At 37.9% G+C, this 24,851-nt stretch overlaps 2 protein-coding genes across 2 annotated transcripts in view; both read right to left on the minus strand.

Annotated features, from left to right (window-relative positions):
* Nucleotides 1-549: 549 nt before the first annotated feature.
* On the minus strand, nt 550-10,458 carry baiap2l2b (BAR/IMD domain containing adaptor protein 2 like 2b). The gene is made up of 15 exons (XM_016295224.1): nt 10,397-10,458; nt 10,223-10,283; nt 9,745-9,820; nt 8,706-8,792; nt 7,286-7,347; nt 7,140-7,211; nt 6,966-7,055; nt 4,321-4,452; nt 4,097-4,201; nt 3,076-3,157; nt 2,769-2,976; nt 2,622-2,684; nt 2,148-2,547; nt 1,326-1,372; nt 550-1,007 (listed from the first exon to the last, which is right to left on the minus strand). Exons 2-15 carry the CDS (start codon nt 10,274-10,276, stop codon nt 932-934), a joined length of 1,554 nt encoding a protein of 517 aa, XP_016150710.1. The 5' UTR covers nt 10,277-10,283; nt 10,397-10,458; the 3' UTR covers nt 550-931.
* A 2,620-nt stretch (nt 10,459-13,078) lies between these two features.
* Nucleotides 13,079-24,851, minus strand: part of LOC107602675 (85/88 kDa calcium-independent phospholipase A2-like) — a 29,278-nt gene continuing 17,505 nt past the window's right edge. Inside the window, exons 9-18 of the mRNA XM_016295240.1 lie at nt 22,503-22,619; nt 21,075-21,165; nt 20,834-20,997; nt 20,533-20,683; nt 17,920-18,056; nt 17,689-17,763; nt 17,347-17,501; nt 15,931-16,098; nt 15,715-15,788; nt 13,079-14,256 (exon numbers count right to left, since the gene is read on the minus strand). Coding sequence (XP_016150726.1) covers nt 14,112-14,256; nt 15,715-15,788; nt 15,931-16,098; nt 17,347-17,501; nt 17,689-17,763; nt 17,920-18,056; nt 20,533-20,683; nt 20,834-20,997; nt 21,075-21,165; nt 22,503-22,619 — 1,277 coding nt within the window. The 3' untranslated portion in view covers nt 13,079-14,111. The remainder of the gene's footprint in view (nt 14,257-15,714; nt 15,789-15,930; nt 16,099-17,346; nt 17,502-17,688; nt 17,764-17,919; nt 18,057-20,532; nt 20,684-20,833; nt 20,998-21,074; nt 21,166-22,502; nt 22,620-24,851) is intronic.

Genomic DNA, 24,851 nt, shown 5'->3' on the forward strand with positions numbered 1-24,851 from the left:
ATTTCATTGACTCACCTAGTGCAGAGTGATAGTATCATATTCTTGTAGTATTAAAAACGTAATAATAATAACAATTAAAAAGCTATTATTTGCTCAAATTGGGGCAAACTTTTCCAACTGGGGCTTACAATTAAATTGATTTCATAAGTGCACCAATAGCTTTAGGGAATTTATGCACAAGAAACGTTATGATTAATTATACATTTTTTGTGTATATTTTTCTTTTCAATTAGTCACAGGAAATTAGGCATGAAATTGACAGCCCTATAAAAACAAACTGTAAATAATAATGCTCACCTCGTCAATCACAATCACACACAATTAATATACAGGATTGGTTTCTTTGTAATAAATAAATACTTAAACACAAAAACCTTTTGTAAAATTTGTGCTAAACCTATTAAAAAACGCTCACAAAAACGTGTACATATTATATCTATCAAATACACAACATTCAGACACAAATATATAGAAACAAATAGTAATCAGAGTTAACACCATAAAACAACACAAGTCAGTTTTGTTTTTATGCCTACTTTAACCCTCTCCCTTTAAGTGTTGATGTGTAAATGTAGAAACTCATGGGTTGTCATCAATCTGATATCATAAAGCTGTTCTGTAACTTTTGGCCGTTTTGGAGGATGTTTTTACAGTATGTCTAATTTCATTTCTCATGATATAACCTCTTCAAATGATTTAGGTCACTAAATTCAGCTGAAAGAAAATGTAAATAGTGCACTGAGGGAGTGACACAATACAGCTGGACATAGCCATTCAAATTAAATAAATACTAATTTAGTTTGAACAGTGCATTTAAATCAAGTTTCCATTCTAATATTAAAGTTGACAAATTGAGCTTGACATTTAGTAGACTCTGAACCAGTCAGAGTGTAGGTGAAGGTTTTTTTTTTTTTTTTTGCGGTAGTTACTGTCAGTGGATTCGTGGTGCTGATTTATCATTGGTGACCGTGGGACGGAGCTTCACGGTGGCAAAAGGATTAGATCCTCTAGAAAACAGGAAGAAAACAGACAATTAAGCACATCTGCCCCCAAATTCTAATGATAGTACAGCAATCAATCAATAAATAAACAGTCATTACTGTAATTTTATTACAATAACAATGCAATATTTGATTTAAATCAGTATTTTATTGAAATACTACCGTGGCATTTTGAAACATACATATTCCAATGAAGAACTATATATAGTTTGTTTATTTACTTATTTATTTAAAATGTGCATTACTTGTCATAAAAACTCATTTCAATAATGATCTAGTTTTCTGTTAAAAAATGAAAACTCCAAGACTCCAGGTGTGTAATACCTGGGGAAAAGTGGGTGCTCTGGTGGTTGTCCATGAGTAGTTGGCCTCTGCGAACATTGAGCAGGTTTTATGATAACACTCAGATTCACATAAAATACATCTACGACTTCATTAATAGCCTCAACAAGAACCTGAATCTGAACGAAACACCAAATTATTTTCCGAATCAACATATAGCATATTCCATATAAACATTTCAGTTTGGTATGGAAGCCCATTTGTGCCACTGAATAAAAATAAAACAAGGTAATTGCGACTTTTTATTTCACAATTCTGACTTTTTTTTCCTCGCAATTGCGAGTTCCCATCTCACAATTCTGACTTTTTTTTTTCTCAAAATTGCGTAATATACACTCGCAATTCTGACTTTTTTTTTCTTGAGTTATAAAATCCGACCTGTGGGATATAAACTTGTAATTGCGAGAAATACAGTCAGAATTGCAAGATATAAACTGCAGGTGCATATTTTACAATTCTGAGAAAATCACAATTGCAAGATGCAAACTCGCAATTGCGAGAAAAAAGTCAGAATTGTGAGATAAAAAGTCGCAACTAATCTTTTTATTTTTTATTCAGTGGTTGAAACTGGCTTCCATAGTTTGGTGTCTGATGCCTTTTTAAAAAGCAGTTCCTATGTTTTCGTCATGAGAACTGTTAGATAAACTATTATCTAACATAAAATGAACCCAGCAAAGTAGCTAGTTTTAAACACGTTTTACATCATGAATTTAAAATTTTGCTGACATTTTGACCTTACAATAAAAGAAATCTCATACAAATTTAGCCTCTGATGGAAATCTACAGTGTGGATTCAACACTTACCTCAGAGTTTGAATCGGTCTTTCGCTCAGGCAAAGGAGAGTTTGGTAGGGGCGGAGCTGGAGGCGGGAGTTCATTATAATTTTTATGCTCTAATTTGCTCTCAAAATGAGACACCGCCCTTCTGTCTGGGAGGGGAGATATTGGTCGAATATCAGCTGATCCACGGCGAAGCGGTGTGGCTGGGGGCGGAATCTCATGGTAGGTTTTTTGGCTGGTCTTGACCTCGTTGTTAGACTCCACCTTCTTTTCAGGGAGGGGAGAGATTGGGCGAAAATCAGCCGACGCGCGACGCATATATACCACTGGGGACGGGATTTCACTGTAGCCCTGGGTATCTGAATATTCTGATTGGCTGGTTGGCTCCAGGAGGTTGTTCATGCTGTGGCTTCGGTGCGACGTGCTACTAAACACATCAAGATGTTAACAGCAAATCTGATCAGTTTATAAGTAGTTACAACTCATACTCAACTTTACCTTGAGCCCAAAGGTAAAAAGTCTTCAGTGGATGCCACATAGGCAGCAGGAAACCAGCCTTGACTAAAAAGAAACAAAAAACAATAGTAAAGCAATGGTAAGTGTAACCGCACCTTTAGCCATGGAACTGACAGTAGACACTCTCACCGGAGGCTTGAGTCATGGCGTCCATACAGCCAACCGTTGCGTGGTTCTGGTATGAGCACAGTCACGATGTCACCACGCGAAAATGGCAGCAGGACTGGATTGGATGAAGCAGGATGGGACACAATGGCCCTCATTGAGCGGCCGCCACCTAGACCCAAAGACTCGCCCACGGAGCTGGAGCGGGAACGACTTGGGAGAGGAGACGGGGCTGCGAAAAGGTTTAAACAGACAAGTCACTCTTAAGAGAACATTAGGGTAAATTACACATTGACATTTATAGTCAAAGTTAGGACTTGAGTCTCCAGACCTCTAGAGGGGACTCTGCCCAGTGGCTCACGGTCCATTTCTCGGTCTCCAGTCTGCAGCAGAGAGCCCAGAGAGCTCTTTAACTGCAAGAAACATCAAGGCAGACCTAAATCTTACCGTTACCAAGCTTCTAAACGACACACGAAAGAGTAAAATACGATTAAAAATTGATTTTGCAGAGTAAATGTAAATTTCTGACTATGGGATCCTCATCACACTTTTATAATCAGCTGATATTATTAGAGTTTGAATTATTATGTTAGCTTAGCAACACGCTAACTTCAGATTAGATTAAAATGAGTTGAGATTGTTAAGGGTTTGTTGACGTATTGAGACGTTAGCTTAGCAACATGCTAATGTCAGACTTTCAGAATCAGCTGAAGTTTTTAGAGTTTGTTATGGGGTAAGTACTGGGGTGGTAGCTTAGCAATATGCGAACATCAAACTCCATTAGAAAAACTGAGATTGTTCGAGTTTGTTAAATCTTAGTCTTAACAGGCTTCTAAACAACACTCAAAAAACTAAATATGACTATAAAAATTTTGCTGAGTCAAAAGGAAAGTAATTTTTATTGGCTGGGAACGTCAAAAAAAAGAGAAGCAATCTTGTAGTTTAACCACAAACTAAACTTAAAAAAAAAAAAAATGTTTTATCTACTTTCTTAATGCAAGTCTTGTTGTGAGCCATTCGTCGATGTCCATTATTTGAAATGAACAAAATGTCCTCCTTGCAATCTTCTAGTAATATGCAGAAAATCATTCCTCCTCCACCAAAAACAAGTTGTGTATTGCAAATGACATTTCACGACTTTAAATGATGCAAAACACAATTTCATGGCTTGTAAATTCACCCACAATTGACAGATGTGATAAAAAGTTAATTTTGGACACAAAGCTATCCATCTGTTCCATTATGTAATTGTGGAAATGTCTGGGCTCGCAGTTAGCCTAAAACAGCACGGAAAAGTGAGGGAATATGGATAGATGAGCAGTTACTCTTCATTCCCATCATTCCAGTGTCACCTGAGATTCTTGATCTAATGGAGTGGGTGTTCGAGGTCTGGAACTTCTGCTCTCACTGACTTTTTCTTTCCAACCATCTGCTCTCTGCTGGAGAGATACTCCCGTCTGTCAACACACAGAAAGATGGTTGTGCAGTGGGCTGATAAGGTTTGTATGGAACTAGAAAGAGGATCTATATGACTGAGTGCACACTGCTAATGAACTCCAGTGGAAAGCAGCTGTACCTTGTTGATAAGGTATAGTAGTGACTGTGTAAGTCCACAATGTTTTTCAGCCAGGAAACGATATCTCCTTTCTTCCTCTTTGAGAATTTCATGCTGGCTCTGCCTCAGGTACTGCATGTACTCACTGCCCTCCTGCATACACACAAACACATGCACTGAGACACAGGCTCTGTTCCAAAACATAGTGAGCTCCACTGTCGTCACTCACAGTGGCAGTTGCCACATTGCGTAAAAAGTTTAACTCAGCTGTGTCATATTGCCAAAGGTAGGTTTTGCGTATGTTGCCTCAAATTGTCATTTGCGTTTCTGCTACAGATTTGCGATATTTTATAAATGTTAATAAAATAACTATTGCGAAATGACGGCATTTCCATTAAACGATGTTATGAGACTAAAACGTAATTCTTTAGATTATTGAGCTGAGTTTGTTAGAGTAATGAGCAACAAATGGCTATTGGACTGAACGAGTTTCTTAGGATGATGATACACGGGGCAACTTTTTGAGCAATTTTGCCAGGCAACTTTTTTTGAGCAATATTGCTTGGGCACTTTACCATTGAAAATGGGTAACAAATTTCTATCTGGATACTTTAGATTGGTCGTGGTCCCTGTGTCTCATCCTGTGTATCATCAGCCTTAGAGTTTGTTAGAACACTGGTTGTTAGATTAGCAACATGCTAACATCAGACTGTGTTATTTTTATTTATTTATTTTAAGATTTATTTTTAGCGTTATTTGCCCTTATTGTTATAGGACAGTGTAGATGAGGCAGGAAGTGAAGTGGAAGAGAGGGGCTGGATCGGGAAAGGTCCTCGAGCCGAGATTCGAACTCAGGACACCCATAGCGCAACGACGCTTCATGTCAGAGTGTGCAGTCAAAGAAACAACAAAAAAATGTGTTTTGTGTTTTCTGATACAAGACTTTTATTTTGAAAGATGTGTATGTTAAAGCTGTTGACACTTCTGTCAGATGCCAGAGAAAAACGTGTTGTCCTGATTCAGTATCTGCGGTCAGATGAGATGTTGTCAGGCTATATGTCACCGTCATTATTCTAACATTATTTTCCTAACTTGTTACGAAATTTAAAAAAAGTGTCTCGCACTTTGGAAAAACTTTCTTTCTCCTGTCAGCGGTTATATTTTGCTTGTTGCATGCACTCTTCAATGGCATGTGCTAATGCAGTGGCGCGTGCAGTACAATGTGATAGTTATGTTAGTAAATTATTATTTTAACATTTTTAGGAATTAGGTCAAGGTAAGAAAAGATTTGGTCTTCAAAAAGCCTTTTCCCAAAAGATACATCTTATTCATAATTACAGTGTTCAACATTTCAAATTTTTCAGTTACTTAAAAGGATAGTTCACCCAAAAATGAAAATTGCCCCATGATTTACTCACCCTCAAGCCATCCTAGGTGCATATGACTTTCTTCTTTCAGATGGATACAATCAGAGATATATAAAAAAATATCCTGGCTCTTTATAATGGCAGTGAATGGGGGTCGATATTTTGAAGCCCAAAAAATGCATCTATCTATCATAAAAAGTGCTCCACATGGCTCCGGGGGGTTAATAAAGGGCTCCTGAAGCGAACCAATGCATTTGTGTATGAAAAATATCCATATTTTAAACTTTATAAACCATAATCTCTAGCTTCCGCTAGCTGTTGTACGCGCACTCACGAGAGAGTAGCGTTCCAGCGGATGACGTAGGACGTAGACCTTTATTAAACTCCCGGAGCTGTGTGTAGTACATTTTATGTTGGATGGATGCACTTTATTTTCCTTCGAAATCTCAATGCCCATTCACTGTCATTTTAAAGCTGTTAAAATGGCAGCCACGCCATCGTTTTCAAAAGTCTCCGTTTTGGTCCATTTACACTGAAGCGCAACCCCGGAGTTTTCAAACTAAAACGTGGTCTGCAGCGTTTTTGAAAATCTCGGTTTTCGAGGGTCGAAAACGCTGGAGTCGTGTAAACGACAGGCGTAACCGTAGCAAAAGTTATGCATTTTACAACAAAAACACACTAATGTAAATGTAGCCAAAGTGTATTAGAGTTTCTCAGGGTATTTAAATGTTAGCTTAGCAAAATGCTAACATCAGATTATATTAGAATTAACTCAATATTTTAATTTGCACAAAACACAGCACAAAACATGGATGAAAGTTATCATTTGGGTGTAAATGTTTCCTAACAATAATTCTGTACACAACATACAGAAAAAAAAGTTATTTTCTTCCAGTGAAAAATATTACCAAGATTTTTTATTTTTTTTTATTTTCAAAGAGTTTGCGATTTCTGGCATCATGAGCAACAGCGACTGCTAATAAGGTGCAAAAGAGCAGTGGCGTAATTTGACAACAACCACTGGCGTGAAGGCAGTAAAGATTACGTGATCCGCCTTTTGATAAACCTGCATACTACAATTGAATTAGCAACTAACAATACAGTGACATGGTGACCTTTAGTGATGTGATCCCTGTCAGTGAAAAACATCTGACGACATTCAATCACTGCTGAGTGCAATACTTGCCGAAAACTTTGTAGACAATGGGAACATAAGACCGAAGACATGGGTGACTTATTTACAAACCAAAATAACATCAACCCACAAATATGCATGCACATATGAATACATAAACTTACCAGCGAATCTCTGAATGCACCACGTCTCAGCTGTCGCTCCAGTGCTGCAGCCTGATTTCTCACCTCTAATTCATACACTCTGCGGCTGCCCTACACATAAACACACAATATATCAGCTCATACTCATATACACACACACACATCTCAATACATACCACATGGTTCCAGACTCACTTCGATGTATTCCTCATCCAGCTTCACATTCTTGTCCATGGCCTGCAGAACCTCCACATGGAACCAGCAAAACTAAAACAAGACCAGCAATGAATCCAGTTTATGAATCCAATCAGACAGAAAGACTTGAAAAACTATTTACTTACCACACCCTCCACTTCAGCCGTCAGCTTCCGCTGGGTCTCCGATATCTGAATCAACACGTCACCTGGGAGACCAACAAATAGCCTACATTAATTTAATAATTGATCATGAATACATATTTAATAAGTGCAGAAACGGAAGAGTGGGTTTTTGTAAACGGTGTTAATATCATGGGGATCGATCACCAGCTTTTGGGATTGTTCAGTCGGTTGTGTCATTTAATGCAGTCGAACCGTAACAAACTAAGAGACCAGAAATAAGCAACTGAATTTGTTGATCATCTAGCAATAAAGGGATAGTTCACCAAAAATGTAAAATCTGTCATCGCTTGCTCACCTTCTTGTTCCAAACCTGTATGACTTTTTTTCTGCTGTGAAACACAAAATAAGATATTTTGAAGAATGTTTTGTTTTTGTCCGTACAATGAATATCAATGGGGTCCAAAACAACATTTTTGGACCCCATTGACTTTCAATGTATGGACAAAAATAAAAACACTGGACAATTTCTCAAAAATATCTTCTTTTGTGTTCCTCAGAATAAAGAAAGTCCTACAGGTTTGGATCAACACGGGGGTGCGAAAATTATGACAGAAGTTTCATTATTAATAACTTTGTTAAAGAAATATATTAAATATTACAGTGATTCAATTGAATTGGTAATGATTCTTGTAAATTAATTAACTAATCATTCTTATAATTACGAATATTTGTCAATTATAGTTAGGATTTATTATAATTAAAAATATCTATAATTCATTATACCTAATTATATTAATTCTGGAAATCTTGGAGGTTTTAAAAAGAAAAGTCCCGACATTTATCTTGTAGCTTGTCCAAAAAACATGGGACTTTTTAGTCTTTTATTAACATTATTATATGTGCATCGTAATGATGAGTGTCATGTGCTGAGGTGAATTAATGAATTTAAAGGGGTGAAAGAATGAGACCATGCATCAATAATTCAAGTCTCAATGCTCACATGGACACCTGATCTCTAACACACACACACACACACACACACACACGTCTCTTCCCATCACATGCAGGTTTATATGCCTGTAGTAATTTTAAAGAGATAAAGACCCTTGTTTAATTCATGCTGTTCCATCTTTAAGCTTGTAAAACTTTTGTTCTGCTGTTCATCACTGCCACGGTGCTCTGAGCGTATGACTGGAATGAAAACTCATTACATGGGCAGTGAGCCGAGGGTTTCGCTGAGCCAAATCTTGTGTTTTACGACAGAGGAGAGGAAGCATCTGCCACTGGACACCGTTTGCTGAAACATCTATTGTCTGAAGTACAAACAAGCTCTGATACAGCCAGAAAGTATAGATTAAAAACTCGGTGGCCATCTTGCTGCACAATCTGCCCAACTGGCATTGGTTTAGAGATGCAAAAACACACACATTTTGAGTCTTACCAAGTGATCTGGATGATAATGTGTTGAGAGCTTGCTCGCCCATCTTAGCAAGAGCGCTGAAGTAGGCCTCGCTGGTCAGAGCCAAAGCTTTGATAGACACACACACACACACACACACACACACACACACACACACACACACACACACACACACACACACACACACACACACACACACACACACACACACACATCATACATTTAGGCATTTTTCAGCATTTACTAATGATAATAGTTAAAACCAGCCTTTGGTGGTTTGCTTGTTTTCCAAGCTGTTTTTTTAGCTGGTATTTAATCTGACTAGCTGATAAGTGCTCTCTAAAACCATCAAAACAGACCAGAATATGGCAATCCACGCTGGGAGACCACATGACCATCATAGGCTGGCTTAAGCAAGGCTTTTTTCAGCAGGGTGGGCATTTATTACATGTCTTTTGAAGTTAAAAACAAAAAAACAAACAAACAAAAATAATAAAACACACACACACACACACACACACAAACAATTTTAACAAAAACAAAAACAAAAAAAATCACAAAATAAAAACTAAACTAAACAACTTAGACAAAACTATTTTAACAAAACAAAAACACAAATTTTCGCAAAACAAATTGTAATAAAACAACTAAACACAAATTTTCACAAAACAAAAATCCACAGATTTAACAAACAAAAAAACTGAAAAAAAACTAAGAACAAAATGTTTAACAAAAAGTAACATAAAGTGAATACATTTTAACAAAACAAAAAATGAGAAACAAAATAAAAAATTCCATTCATTTAATACAAAAAAATGTAATAAAATAATAATAATAAAAATAAAAAACAAAGAACAAAACAAAAATAAATTTACTAATTTTCACAAAATAAGCCCACGATAAAAATAATAAAGTAAAAAAAAAGTAACACAAAAATCAAACAAAAGAGTAAAGAGTAGAACAAGAAAGAGTAAAACAAAACTTCAGTACATTTAATTAAATTAAACGTTCAATACACTTTTAGCCATCTTTGTGGCTAAAACACACACTTTATGCTCACCTTGAAAAGCCTTGATGTAGCCGTTTCCTAAAGTAACCAGCTTTTGCAAGCCAGGATTAAACTGATCCATGAGGTTCTGAATAACCCAAAACAACACCATCATGCTGTCAATATCAATGCTGGGGCATCAGAAATACAAGTTAGTGATACAGCAAATGTACAGTTAGCTAATGATCTCAAAATAAATGGCAATAAATAATGATTGGCTGAAAAATTGAAATTGACTCTGAAATCTATTTTACTAGTATGTTCAAAGTGACTGCAGAACAATACAAAAGACGTAAAACCAGCACAGATATGTTTGAAATCAATTGCATGGGACAAAAATCAAATGTTTTTTTTAATAAAAATATTTGACCGCAGAACATCACGAGTGACCAATCAGAATCCAGTATTCCAGAGAGCCTGGTAATAACATTGACAATTAATGAGCATTCGCGTTTGATCTCAGCTTAAATGAGAGTATCAGAAGACTCACATTATAAACACTCAAGGTTGATCTATGTAGAAGGTCACTGTTCGCACCAGACATCCTGATTCTGTCGGAAAGTACACACTGAATGCTACACAAACCAACAATGACCATGTAAAAAATCAACTTCAGAGAACATTATCAAAACATTTGAAACACTGAAGAGACTGCTTTACGTACCTGTGATAGTGAAAGTTTTCACGCTGTAGTTATTCTGTGTGCTGACACTATGTCTGTTATGGGTTTTTTCAGGTCTCTGTTAATGCCTATTATAGGGCGAGAAAGGGTGAGTAAAAGAGAGCGAGCGAGGAGTCCACATCTGATACGGCCTGGTGTTTTGAATTATTTACCTGTCCCATGACAGACCGTGGAGAAGGGCGGCCGTCTGACCGGCGAGGCGGGCAGGAGATAGATACACATTTGAACTGAGAGAAACAGCTGTAGAAGTGACACTCAACTACAATCACAAGCATGGAAAACAACTCATTACTGCTCATTTTCATGCAGCAATGTGACTAAAAAGTTCTTGTATAAAATGTTAAATAAATGAATGAAGTACAACATTTAAAGTACTTTAAAGGTGACATATCATGAAAATCTGTCTTTTCCAGGTTTTAAGTGCTATAATCAGGTCCCTGGTGCATCTACCAACCAAGGAAACGTGAAAAAGATTAACCCAGTAACTTTGTTTTGGGAAGCCTTTTTCTGCAAGCGTCTGAGAAAACGAGCGCGTCTGATTTCGCTCCCTTGGTGACGTGGCAAAGGGATCTCATTATAATATTACCGCCCCTTAATCTGGAAGTTTACACCCACGGCGGCCATTATTGTGTTTTCGCAAGCGACACCGGAGTGTTAGTTCTAATGCCATGGCGAACGTTTGAGCAAAACATTCTAACTGTTCTGTCTTTGGCTGCACAGACAAGCACAGAACACTATTTAGAGTCCCAGCCTCGACAAGACAGCAGTGGATTTATTGATTTATTTAGGCTGCTGTATATTGCTGCTGCCATCTAAAATAAACATGCAATTTATTTCCCAGCTGTTTACCTTCACAGACATAACCCACTGTTTTTGTAACTCGTGTGTTTTTTACGTAAACTTGTGTGTGAATGAGAACTTAGTTTAGTACTTACATCCTGCGACAGCCGCTTTCTGTGAGTGTGCGCTCAGAAAACCTTATATCAGTAGTTTAAACTCGGTTTAAAACGCATGATTTCAGTGTGATAAACATGATAATCAGAACCAAAACAGATGTTTTTAGCAGATACAAGCTGTAAAGGCGCAGCCAGTGTTGCCAACTAATTTTAATGGGAAGTTGCTAAAGGAAGGTCGATTTGTTGCTAAAAGTTGCTAAATGTGCGATGATGTCATCACGATGCAAAATTGTGTCACTGCATCAAATCTCAGCAAATTTATGATAATTTATGTTAATTTCGATTTGTTCGTAAATTAATAGAAATGCATAACATTAAAATATAAATAACTGTATTTTTAAATACATTACATTTTTGAACAATTACACATTTTTTAACAATGACAATTTAAGTTTTTTTTTATTAGCTAGTAAAAAAATTGTATTAGCACATTCGGAACAATTAGTTTTAAGCAGTGTATTAGTAGTTTGCTAGCATGCTACACTCTAAGAAAAGCCTGTAAAAAATAATTACTATGTTAATATGAAGAAATTTTCCATATTGATTTTTCACAGGTTTTTTTACCTACATTTTAAATTCCGCATTGTATTTAGTGTTTTTTGGGTTACAGGGTTACAAAGTCCTGGAAAATTACTACCTTTTCCATTTTTCTGGATCAACTAACTGATCAGCAATCACAGGTACAAGCTACTAACAAGGTGTATCATAATAGGTGTGTTCGACTTGAAGCGGCGCTGTGCAGATTGATCGTTGTTTGACATCAAAGCACCGCGAGAGCGATTAGAAATCATGCAGGTCCGTCTGCTCTCTATTAGCTCTCACGGTACTTTGACGTCATACACCGATCGGTCTGCGCAGCGCCGCTTCAAGTCGAACACACCTAATTATTATTGAACAATTGCAAATAGCAGTTAACTTAATGTGTGCACTGCTAGTCATCTTCGGTTTCCTCTTTTTGTCTAATTTAGATGGAAAATGTGTGCCTTTTTATCATTTGAGTCACTTATCAAAAGTTGCTAAAAGTTGCCAAAAAATAATAAAAAATAGCTACATTTGTTGCTAGGTGCGTTTGGAAGAAAAAGTTGCTGGAAGAAAAAGTTGCTAAATCTAGCAACAAAGTTGCTAAATTGGCAACACTGGGCACAGCTCTATTCTGGAAAAGGGGGTGGGGAGTAGCAGCTCATTTGCATTTAAAGACACAGGCCCGAAAAACAGTTTGTTTCTGCTTCCACTCAAAATAGGCATTTTCAAAATGATATAATAAATGATGTGGAGTATTTTGAGCTGAAACTTCACAGATACATTCTGGGGACACAAGAGACTTATATTACATATTGTAAATAGGGGCATAATATGTCTCCTTTAAGTATTGAGTGTAAAATCATATTTACAGTAAAAAAAAAATATATATCTCATACATTTTTGACCAATAAATCTCTAAAACACTTTCAGTTCTACAGCAGAGCTTGTAGATATAGTATACGAAATAATAACAATACTAAAACTTGAATAACAATAATAAATTAAAATTTCTTAGCCGATTAGATTATCATAAACCCTGCTTATTACAATATACACACTGAAAAAGAAAGATATATAAACACTTTTTCACTCTGAAATTGCTAGCAAATTTCACAAGTACAAAGAAACCGTAAGAATTAAACATGAAAATTTTACCTTTTTTATTTCACATATATAAAATGCCAGAACTAATCCTAGTTTGAATAATTATCTGTGCTTTTATTTCAAGTTTATATCACTTAAGTAAAAGGTTTCAAATCAGTACCACAGCAGCAGGTTATATGTATAAAGTGAATAAATGCTTATTTGGGTTTCTGAACAACAGATCTGTAGGTCCAGTGTTAAGTTATCACCACGTTTTTTGTAGAAAAATTAACTTGTTATCAATAAACCAAACAAAAATAAAACAAGGCTAATGAGAAATACAAGAGGTTTTCAAGTTATACTTGTTGCATATCTGTTGTTAAAAACATCAGTATATTATACATTATCTTAGTTCATAATTTCTACACTTCACAGACAGAGAATTTATCAGTTGCAGGCTTGCAGCTTAAAAATGTTCAAGTATGCAAGGTTACATATCGCAAATAACACACGAGAGACAGCACACAGAAACACTATGAAGATCATTTCCAAGTGTATAGATAAATGCATAACAAATAGTAAATGTAAGGAAGTACTCAGTATTCAATCACAGTGGCTATACTTTGACCCATGACTCTCACAAGAAAATTCCAGAAAAAGTGTCAATTTCTCTATAAATGTCACACATGATAAAATGAACAAAATGAATGCATATATTGATAAATAATGAGTAAAAACATTGCTTCACCGGAAGCACCTACTCACTACCCTTTTAGTTCACCTTAATGCAAATGTCAAACATAGAACATGTTAACTGAGCAATTTAGCATATATAAAATGTAATGCAATATAAAAATATCTCGCAGTTCAAATATCGGATTGGGTAGTGGAAGTTCCTATAAAATGACACTCTGAATCCTTCATGTATGTTGTTATACTGCATTAACCTTGGTCTAATTTGGTATTTATGACATATGGGGAAAGCATGTTATAATTAAATAGATATTTTTATGAATATTCTGCCTTTAAATAAATCGAACATGTCAGAACAACATACACACACTAATGTAAACAGATTCATTATTGCATATTAAGCCACCAAACCCTGTTGATCAGCCTCAGTCTGGAAGCTGTTGTCAGAGCTGCAGCAGCTGCTGGCAGAGGGTCTGTATGACATCTCTGTGCTCGTACAGGTACATCTGAGTCTCCCACAGCATGTGAACTAACACAGCGTCACTGATCTCATCCAGAATCACCTCCTGAGACAGCGGAGGACTCAACCTGAAGCACAAATTACATGAAATGTGTGAGGGAAGGGAGGGAGTGGAAGGAATGAAAGTGAATAAAAAGGTAGAAATGAAATTGAGTAATGTGTATAAATGACAGGAAACAAAATGATAGGAGGTAAGAAAGAAGGAAAACAGGAAGGAAAGAAACAAAAGGTAGGGATAGAAGGGAAGAAATTAATGGAAGCATGAAATTAAGTGAAATCAAATGTAGGAATGAAGGAAGGAAAAGAAACGATAAAAGAAGGGACGAAATTAATAGTGAAATTAAAAGTGAAAGGAAGGAAGGAATTAAAAATGAAATGATAAAAGTGAGAAATTAAGAAAAATAAGAGAAATTAAAAGAGGGAAGGAAGGAAAGAAGGAAATAAAATTACACAACAAGGGAAAATTAAATGTGAAGGAAGGAATGATGGAAGGAAAGAAGAAAGGAATATATGAAAGGAAGGAAATTAAAAACGAAGTAAATGATAGAAAGGGGCAAGAAATTAGGTGGAATTAGGTAGGAAAAAGGAAACAAGGACAGGGAGGAAAAAATTAAAGGTAGAAAGGAAGGAAGGAAGGAAAAGTAGGTAGGAAGGAGAGGAGAAAGGATATTGAAGGAAGGAAGGTTGGAAGCAAAAGGAAGGACGGGAAATGAAAGTTAGCAAAAAGGAAGGAAGAATTGAAAGAAGAAAAAAAAAAGGAAGGAAGGAAGGAAGGATGGATGGATGGAGGGAGGGAGGGAAGGAAGGAAGAACCGAAAAGAAGGGTAGGTATGATAAAAAGGTACAAAATGAAACAAAAGGAAGGATGGAAGGAAATAAAATTACAGAACAAGGGAAAATTAAATGTGAAGGAAGGAAAGAAAAAAGGTATGAAGAAAGGAATAAAGAAAAATGAAATTAAAATAGAAGGACAAGAGGGAAGAAATTAGGTGAAATGAAGGAAGAATGAAACAAAGGAAGAAATGATAAAAGGAAAGAAATAAAAGGTAGGAAGGAAGGAAATAAAATAGAAGTAAAGGATAGGTAGGAAAATAAGGTAGGAAATGAAACAAAATGAAGAAGGGAAGGAGGGGAAGGACAGAAATGAAGGGTATTGTAGGAACGAAGAGAAAAAAATTAAACGAAAGGAATAAAGAAGGGAACGAAAGAAGAAAACAAATGACGGGGAGGAAGAAAGGAAATTATAGAAAGAAGACATGAGGGAAGGAAGGAATGGATGGAAAAAATGAAAATAAAAAGAAACATAATGAAATGAAAAGAGACAGTGGAGGCCGTGAGCCAGAAAAAAATCATGATAGGGCATAACAATGCAGAAAAGAAGAGAGTAAAAAGACATGAAAGGACAGACAGAAGGGAGAGAATATCATTATTACCTCACAGAACAGAAAGATTGCAGAGATTTGCATAAGCCGTAACATAACCATTCAAATGAGGCTATGAATGAGGGTCATTTACTCACAACTGACCTGTGATAGTTTATATCGGCCATCTCACACCACGCTCGGGCTCGGTCCACTGCACACCCATCCGAGTCTGTACACTGACATAAAAAACAAAAATAACGCATTTAACGAAAAATGCCACCAGCACAACAACCAACCATCACAAAAAAGTGCCTACAACAATGCTACTTCTAAACAAGTGACTGAAGGTTTTTGTGAAGTTTGTATATGTAAACTCACACAGTCCACAAGCATCTTGCCCAGTTCTCTGACACCAACAAAGCTCTTGGCCAGCTCCAGTGGATTCGAAGGCCTGAAAACATCCACCGAGTTCACCACCACCTGAGGAGGTTTACCGGTGCCCAATGAGACGACCACACCTAACCTGCACACCTCTGATTCACGGCCCTGATGGAGCGAGAAAAAGATGGCCGCTTAACTGGAATACATTTACACCATTTCAACAATGTCCAGAGGACTTTAGTCAGGCTTGACATTGGGTTTCATTTGAAGCAGAAAAGTAGTAGTTCGTTTAATAGACTGTAGTGTTAATGTAACCAATACTGGTCCTGGACGTCCAATGTCCTGCAGAATTTAGCTTCAACCAGCTAAAATAAACTTGTCTGAAAGTTTCTAGTAAGTTTGAAGACCTTTGTTAGCTGGTTCAGGTGTGTTTAATTAGGGTTGGAGCTAAATGTTGCAGGACAGTGGCCTTCCAGGAACAAGTTTGGACACCCCTGTTTAAAGCCCAAAGTATACTTCAGTTTTGACGTGAATGCTTAGCATATGCATGCAGCCAAACTCAACAAATAGTCTTTTACTGCTTTTCCACTGGGGCTGGTGCCGGAGCCGGTGCTTGGCCAAGAGTGGCACTCGTTCAGAACCAGCTCGTGTTTCCACCGGCAGGGAGCAGAATCCTCTCCGTCACCAACCTGTGACTGGAATCACTTGTTATCTCTTGCGGAAAGGAGAGCGTTGGTTTCTTCTGCCGACCACGGCTGAGTTGACATGACGCAAAAAAAAAATGCCGATTCAGAACCAGAATCTGGGCACTGGCAAAGGATTTTTTAAAGTGGAAAAACGCAGCCCGGTTCCCAATTGGGCTCTAGTACCAGCCCTGATGGAAAAGTGGTAATAAGTCAACTCCAGTTGATAGTATGCGCAAACACAGGCGACTGACATATGCGCACTAGAAAGTTTCATCCTTGTCCAGTGTCTGCACTATTTCTCTTCAGAAGTTACGACCGATAAAAATGTTTGTACTCTTTTAAACTAGAGTTGCGGGTATCTTTTGCCCCTCAAACAAGTGCTCGTCAACATGGCCGTCTATTGTTCTTGCTTCCCCAGTAGTTTGAGGTTGTACAGAGTAACTGTATTTTTTATACAGAGTAACTGTATAAATGTATTGCTAGTAAATACCAAAGTATATACTTTGGGCTTTGGGTCACATCTGATTTTCAAAACCCATTTGGAGTAATCAACTGGATTTTTTTTAGGATGTATGATTTCTCAGCTAAATTTTTTCATTATACTAACTAAAACCGATTGTATGAAATATTGGTGATATTGCAATGAACCATGATGCATTCAATTACATTTCTAGCTAAAAGTGAGTCTTTAACAGTTAATTCTTATGACCAAATTTATGTATCAGACCTGTGCCTTCAGGGCTTTGTTGTACTGGTGTATTTCTGACATGGCATCTAGCGTTGGGTTACTGGCCAGCAGCCCTCCATCCAGAAAACGGCCCATTGGTCGAAAGTACGTAGGAGCAGCTCCACTGGAGCGGGCAGCACGCCAAACTAATTGCTCTGAGAGAAAGAGAATGTGACTGAGCGAGAGCACAAAAGAGAACCTAGAGTTCACAAGATGGTTAACCTCCCACAAACAAACTAACGACCCTTAGTTCCAACGTGAGGTACAACTGCGCACCAAACACCAAAACTGTGACCCCTCCATTCCACACACACACACACTCTCTGTCACACACACACACACCTTCATCCGTCACCTTCCTACGCTTTCTGGGGGGTCGAGTATATCCTACTACCAAAATATCTTCGTCCTCCCATCCTGCAACAGTGACAATGAAGCTTTACGCATCATTTGAGATTGAGGATAACTAAAAAACCAACATCCTCATAAAGAGCGGGAGCATGAGTGTTTTCACCGGCACAAAGATAATTAGCGTAACAACATCCCAAGAACGGAAGCACACAAGAGATTTACCTCGAGGCACAGTAAGGGGTTGAAATGTGGCTGTAGAGGTGTACGGAGGGTCTCTTTGCAGGGCTGGTGGGTCGTAATTACGAAACAGATGCAGTTCTCCAGGGTGTCTGTCTGCAAGAACGCTAGTCACAATTACTCTGAGAAAAACAGACAGAAGCTGTATTAAAAACATGCATTTTCTGAAGAATATGTGTGATGTTGGCTTGTGCCAAACTCACTGGCCTCATTCCAAATGGTACTAACCTGAAAGCTAAAATGGCGAATGGGGCAGCCTACAATCTTGTGGAATTAATGGATACATGTAAGTCCACAAGACCACAAGTTCACATGAAGTGTGCCATTTGAGACAGGACTAACGTTGCCAATTAGTATTTTGTTAGGGCGTTTGGGGGGGGGGGGGGGGGGTGGGGGTCTACGAGCTATCAGTACTTTTTGCAAAGGCATTGTGAAGGAGTTATAGCTATAGTTGCTAGGGCATTACAAAAAGAGTACTCGGTTGGTGCTAGGGTGTAGCTAAGGGGTGTTCAGAGTTATCACAAAGGACATTCTGGGCGGCTGCTACAGTAGGGCATTGCTAGGGTGTACTGGGTCATTGCTAAGGCATAGCTAGGAAATTTTGAGTGTTTGTTATTCTAGGTCAGTGGTTCTCAAACTTTTTACAGTGGCTTACCCCCTGGGGCATTTAACATTCTTCTGAGTACCCCCACTTAGACCGCAGTCACATCTTTTCCATTAAGGGACAATATTTGCCCCCTTAAAGTGATTTACAGGTGCATTTTTTTTACCTTTAAGGAGGCAAAGTTTTTCTAGCCTCATTAATTGTATATCAAGTTTTATGTCATATTCTTAACATGCCATAAAGTGTATTATTAATATAATAAATAAAGCAATAAATTATGGCAAAACGAAGTGAAACTTGTAGATTTAAATCTAAAATCGCCAGTAGGTGATGGCAAGTCACTGTCTTAATGAGCATCGCGTCATTCATTCATTCAATCATTCATTCATTCAGTAATGAAGCAAACGGCTGTAGTTATGAATAGGTTATTAATCACTGACTCTCGGAATCGTTAAAAGCTGCAGATACCTTCACTAATGACACACCGCTGTTGCTTGGAGACGCACACCAGTTCTGTCACAGATTTCATTGGAATTATTATTTCGTTGTAAAATATAACAAACAATAATTAACAATATTGTGTTTAAAATGTAGGCTACATTTAAAATGTAAAATGTTCACTTAATATTACCTTTTTTGTTGAACTGTTATATAAATGTCACAGTTGCAATCGTTTGAATATTCAGGGAAAATTGCATTCTTGTTCGTATTTTAAACATGAAAAACAACTCGCACAGGGTATGTTTCTGTATCGAAGAGTTTCTTAAATCGATCTCTACGTATAGTCCTTGTCAATATTTGTTCTTTGTGCTATAAGTGGTACAAATCTACTTGGAAGATACAATGAACAGCAGCACGAATTGCTAAAGCAGCATATTCTGCGGGCATCCTATAATATGCATGCTGCTTGTGTGGTTCAGTCAGTTTTGACCGCAAAAAAGGAGGTAATTTGATGCCATTTGACCATTTACGGCACTCCCATTTTCTTGTTTTTATACTAGAAGCGGCATTTTGCTTGTCAGAAAAACATGCTCGTTTTAAATGTTACTTTAAGTTGGGGTAGAATTAAAGGAATGCCAAAGCTCAGCATTTCGTTTGTGTACCCCCTCCGTCACCTCACGTACCCCAGTTAGAGAACCACTGTTTTAGGTGGTTGCTAAAGCATTGCTAAGTGTTTAACAGGGAGTTCTAGGTTTTTGCTTGGGCATTGTTAGGGTGTTCTGGAGGTTGACAGGCAGAGGCTGCCATTGTAATTTGGTGGCCCATTTAAAAAAATAAAAATAAAACATTTGGAGGAAATGGTTGCTTATATTGCCAGGGTGATGTTACGTTGGTGTAGTTGGTGGTGTGTTCAGAGTCATCACTAAGACATTTCTAAAGAGTTCTGGGTGGTTGCTACAGTAGGGCATTGCTGGGTTGTAACGGATGATTTCTAGGGCATTGCTAGATTTTAGGTGGTTGTTAAGAGCATTGCTAGGTGGTTGATATGTTGTTCTGGGTCTTTGCAAGGGCGCAGCTTAGAAATTTTGGTTTGCTAGGCAGTTGTAGGGTGTTTCTTGTGGTTGTAAGGGCATTGCTATGATGTTCTGAGAGGTTGCATGGGTATTTAGGGTGGGTGCCAGATAACTGGCAGTAGGCAGTTGATGCAATGCTCTCATTATTTTGGGGAGTGGCTGCATGGGTGTTTGGGTGGTTGCAAGGGCATTGCTAGGAAGTTCTGCACAGTGGCTAGACAGTTGTTAGGGTGTTTCAGATGGTTACTAAGGCATTGTAAGATGTTCTGAGTGCTAACATTGGTTATGTTTTGGGTGGTTGCCAAACAGTTGTTAAGGTGTTCTAAGTGGTTGCTAGAGCATAGCTTGGGTGTACCGGTCGCTGAAAGGGCATTGCTAGGCAGTTGAAAGAATGTTGTGGGTATTTGCTAAATAATAAGTGGTTGCTAGAGTGTTCTGGTAGGGGATGTGTTGTTTCATAAAATCCCAAACCTTAAGTACCTGGGGTGTGTGACGTCCGTCATCTTGGTATTTTCTCCGAACTCATTCTTGAGAAATTCCTCCAGAGGGCCAGACTCATACGGTCGAGAACCTTTAAATACCTGTTCTTTCATCCTGAAGTACAGACAGCGCAGATACTCCATCGATTTACCTGCTCACGTACACAACAATCACAATTATACTGATGCATGTACACACAGTCACCAAGAACATATTTTATAATTACATCAAGCGTCATTCTGTTCTGGATGCTGATTGGTCAATACGGTGTCATAAATGTACTATATGCTATATCAAATACCGTGTACAATTGCTAGGGCCAGTATGCCGCCAGTGCTAGTCCCAGACACCCAGTCAAAGAGTTCCCTGATGGGCCGTCCTGCCTCCTTCTCCAAAGCGATCAACATCTGGATCAGAACCAGTCCCTTTATTCCTCCACCGTCTAGACACAGCAATCTGTCCATTCTTGAGAAAAAGAAGAGCAAGCGAGTGATCAATTCTGTGTAGGCTTGTTTTAGCCATGTTAACGGCATGTAACATACTTCTTGCTTCCTGTCTTGAGCCCATCAACCTCTGCAAATCCACAACTCATGGCCGTGACAGCTACTGCCACATTCAAGATATCATCAAACCCTGTGGACCAATTATGGGAAAGATATGAAAGCAGCAGTGAACCAAACTGGAGGCAAATTGATTCTATCATAGATTTGCGATATCTAGATACCACTGTTATTAAGAAGTGTGATACGCAAATTGGAAAGGTCAATAAACACCCGTAAACACATGCAGGTGATGATGCAACAAGCACCATGCTTTGTCAGTATTCTTAACTGTGAAAGACTACCCTCTTTTGTCTCGCCGGTTTGCATCATAGGCTGAACTGTCATGGGATTTATGTTGGTGTAATTATAGTAGGTTGGTGAGTGATTGTTTGAGTTCAACCCAAAATGTTGACTTTTCCAAGATGGCAGCTGTTGCTGACAAAAATCTGGATTAGTCAAATGGGGCATCTAGGTATGCAAATCTGGTTTCTATGACCACAGGAAGCTTTAAATAAAATAAATAGATTTAGAAATACAGTTAGCAAAAAAAAAGAAGAAATAAAACGTAAAAAAAAAAAAAAATCTAAATTAAAAAATTTAGGAAGTGATGGAAAAGAGGGCAGAAAAAAGAGAGGACACAATTTTGGTGGCCATTAAGCACTTATTTAAAATTCATGTTTAATGACAAAACTTGAAGTTAATATTTCAATAGTAATAATTAGTATTTAAATGTGTACATTATGTTCCAAAAAGCAGATAGCATATTTATATTCATAAAGTACCTTGAACATTAGTGGAGAAGGCCCTCCCAGAATGCTCTGCAATGAGTTCAGCAAAAATATTCATCCAAAATGGCGGTCAAAATAAATATAAACGCCGATTTACTTGTGTGCCAAAAAATTAGTTAAAGGGATAGTTCACCCAAAAATGAAAACTACCCCATGAAGACGTAGGATAGCTTCAACTGGATTCGTCTAAAAAGAAGAAAGTCATATACACCTAGGATGGCTTGACTGCGAGTAAATCATGGGGTAATTTTCCTTTTTGGGTGAACGGTTTTGTTAATTTACCGATTATTTTACAGAATGTTTTTGTTTTACACACTTATTAGAGTGTCATGTTGTTAGCTTAGCAACATGCTAACGCCAAAATATTGCTGAAATCAATTCGTGAGTCGAGTCATGTGAGGAACCCCATTTGTATAACACAAAGAGTTGTTGCCTACATGGAACGTTCCACTCATTAGGTTGCATTTCATTTAGTATGCTGCCTATGTAGGCAGAAGCTAACCAGGTTTTGGAACAAAGTCACATTTGCTTCTCTGAAGACTACTGAAATAACGACATAAAAAAAAGAACAGAAGACGACTGCAGGACAGAGGTGAAAGATATTGGCAAGAAAGCTGAAAGTTTGGGGGCGGGGCTTTACCTATGCCAGGAGGCGGAGCTTTGTTGACACTGAGGATAGGGCTGTTGAGGGAGGGGGGGTGGCACCGCTCGGCCCCTACACTAAACAGCATGTTCAAGAGCACCTTACGGTTGGGCCCTTCAGCATAAGCGCAGGATTAGACACACGCATGCCATCACACCCACACCATGCACACGGAAGAAAGAAAGAATGAGTATGCGTTGACTGAATGCATGAATGACAAAACAAAAGAGCATGACATTTCATTCTTGTAGTCAAACACTTAGATGTGCAAAAACCGTCATGACACGCAAGCGTCACATAGTTTGTGGTAATGATCTCACAAGGATTACTACAGACACTCAAAACATCAGGACATATCAGACAGCTTCTGCTGGTTTTTCCAGAGAATATCTACTGTAGGCTTCTTATTAAGACATTTACCACCTTTTTTTTTTTTTCCTATTTAAATTTTTTGGGGAACCCTTTGCAATTAAATAAATAAGTTTTAATAAACTGATAAATACATTTCAAATAAATAAATTTTGAAAAATATAAATTTTAAAGAAATGAATAAATAAAATGTTAAACAAATTAATATTTTAAAATGCATTTAAAAAATGTTTACACAAATTATTATAAATAAATAAAATAAATAAATTCTTTAAAGGGGTCATATGATGTTGCTAAAAAGAACATTATTTTGTGTATTTGGTGTAATGAAATGAGTTTATGCATTTTAAGGTTCAAAAAACACATTATTTTCCACATACTGTACATTATTGTTTCTCCTTTACGCCCCGCCTTTCTGAAACGCTTCAATTTTTACAAAGCTCATCGGTCTGAAAAGCGAGGTGCACTCTGATTGGCCAGTTATCCAGTGCGTTGTGATTGGCCGAATACCTCAAGCGTGTGACGGAAATGTTACGCCCCTTACCATACTATGATGCCCTGTCAGGCCGGAGCGACGAGACAAAAACTTTAAAACGAGGCATTTGTTGCATCCAGTGGGGACATAATTATGGATTATAATGACTTATACTGTCTTTTTACGTGTTGCATCGCGCCACGTAAACATAAAACCATTAGGGATGCACCGAATATTCGGCAACCGAAATTATTCGGCCGAATAAGTGAAAAGGCCGAATAATATGTACCGAACAATGACGAACGCGATTAAATAGACATTGGCAGTGTGAAAGCATTTAAAAATATCAGAGAAAGACGCAGAAATCATTACAAGCACGAAGCACTGACAGCGAGAGACAGTTTAGTGCTGCAACACATGTCTCTGATGAGAAGATGAGGTGGCTAATGCTGGTGGTTACTGTATGATGATTGAAAATCGCGAAATTACCTCAAACGATTAGTAAATAAACTGCAGAATGTTATATTTTCTAATGCACGCACGAATTGCATGTATTCTAACAGCGCTGCACGAGCTCGCGGCGCCAGGGTTCAAAGTCCAAAGCGCGAGGAAAATCTGTGCTGAACTTGTTACTCGTCAGTTGCTCAGTCACATCTTCCTGCGGGTTTCTGCAAAAATAAAAGCCGAGCAACAGCAACAACTCCATCGACATTCATAAATGATAGTATTGTAATTTTACTGTTGTTCTGTAAAATAACATGTAAGACAATAATAATGATAATAATAATTACCCTACAAAATAGGCCTACAGGGGGGAAAAATGTGAAAAACTGTGTTTGGTATTCGTTATTCGGCCCAGTGTTTAATTTTGTTCGGCTTCGGGCAAGAATTTTCATTTCTGTGCATCCCTAAAAACAATGTCTGCATTTGTGATCGGAGAATGACAAACAATAAGCGCTACTCTACGCTGCTCAAAACTCACGTTTGAATAGTCAGTGGCAAATTCTTTAAATATAAAAAAATAAAATAAAAAATAAATAAAAACTTACTTACAGTCTGTGAGTCAGAACAGCCAGCATTGTAGTCTACTCTACCAGGATCAGGAAACAGTCCTCCATAAAATGTGCTGCACACATCTGAATATTTTGGTTGAAGTGTTCTGGAACAGTGTTGTAAATACAACTTAACCACTGATTTCTAGTTGTGTCCTCTTTTGGAAGACCAAACAAAGTAGTTTCGCTTTCACAACGAAACACACGGCGGCTAGAGTGAGCTGAGGCTTGAAAATGGCGCGGCCGGCGGATTCGACGAAGGAGCGTCCGGAGGGCTTGCGGCAACCACATGTGACGACCCCGGGCTGGAATCTGCTTCGTCCACAGTGAAAGCGGATCCGGTGATCCACAGCGCGAAGTTGATGTATTTCCTCAGCGACCAGCACGGATCAGCTCCAGGCATGACGAAGCAGATATCGTCCTCTTTTGGAAGACCAAACAAAGTAGTTT

This window comes from Sinocyclocheilus grahami, unplaced genomic scaffold (genome assembly GCF_001515645.1).
Source record: "Sinocyclocheilus grahami isolate Dianchi unplaced genomic scaffold, SAMN03320097.WGS_v1.1 scaffold332.1, whole genome shotgun sequence".
NCBI lineage: Eukaryota > Metazoa > Chordata > Actinopteri > Cypriniformes > Cyprinidae > Sinocyclocheilus > Sinocyclocheilus grahami.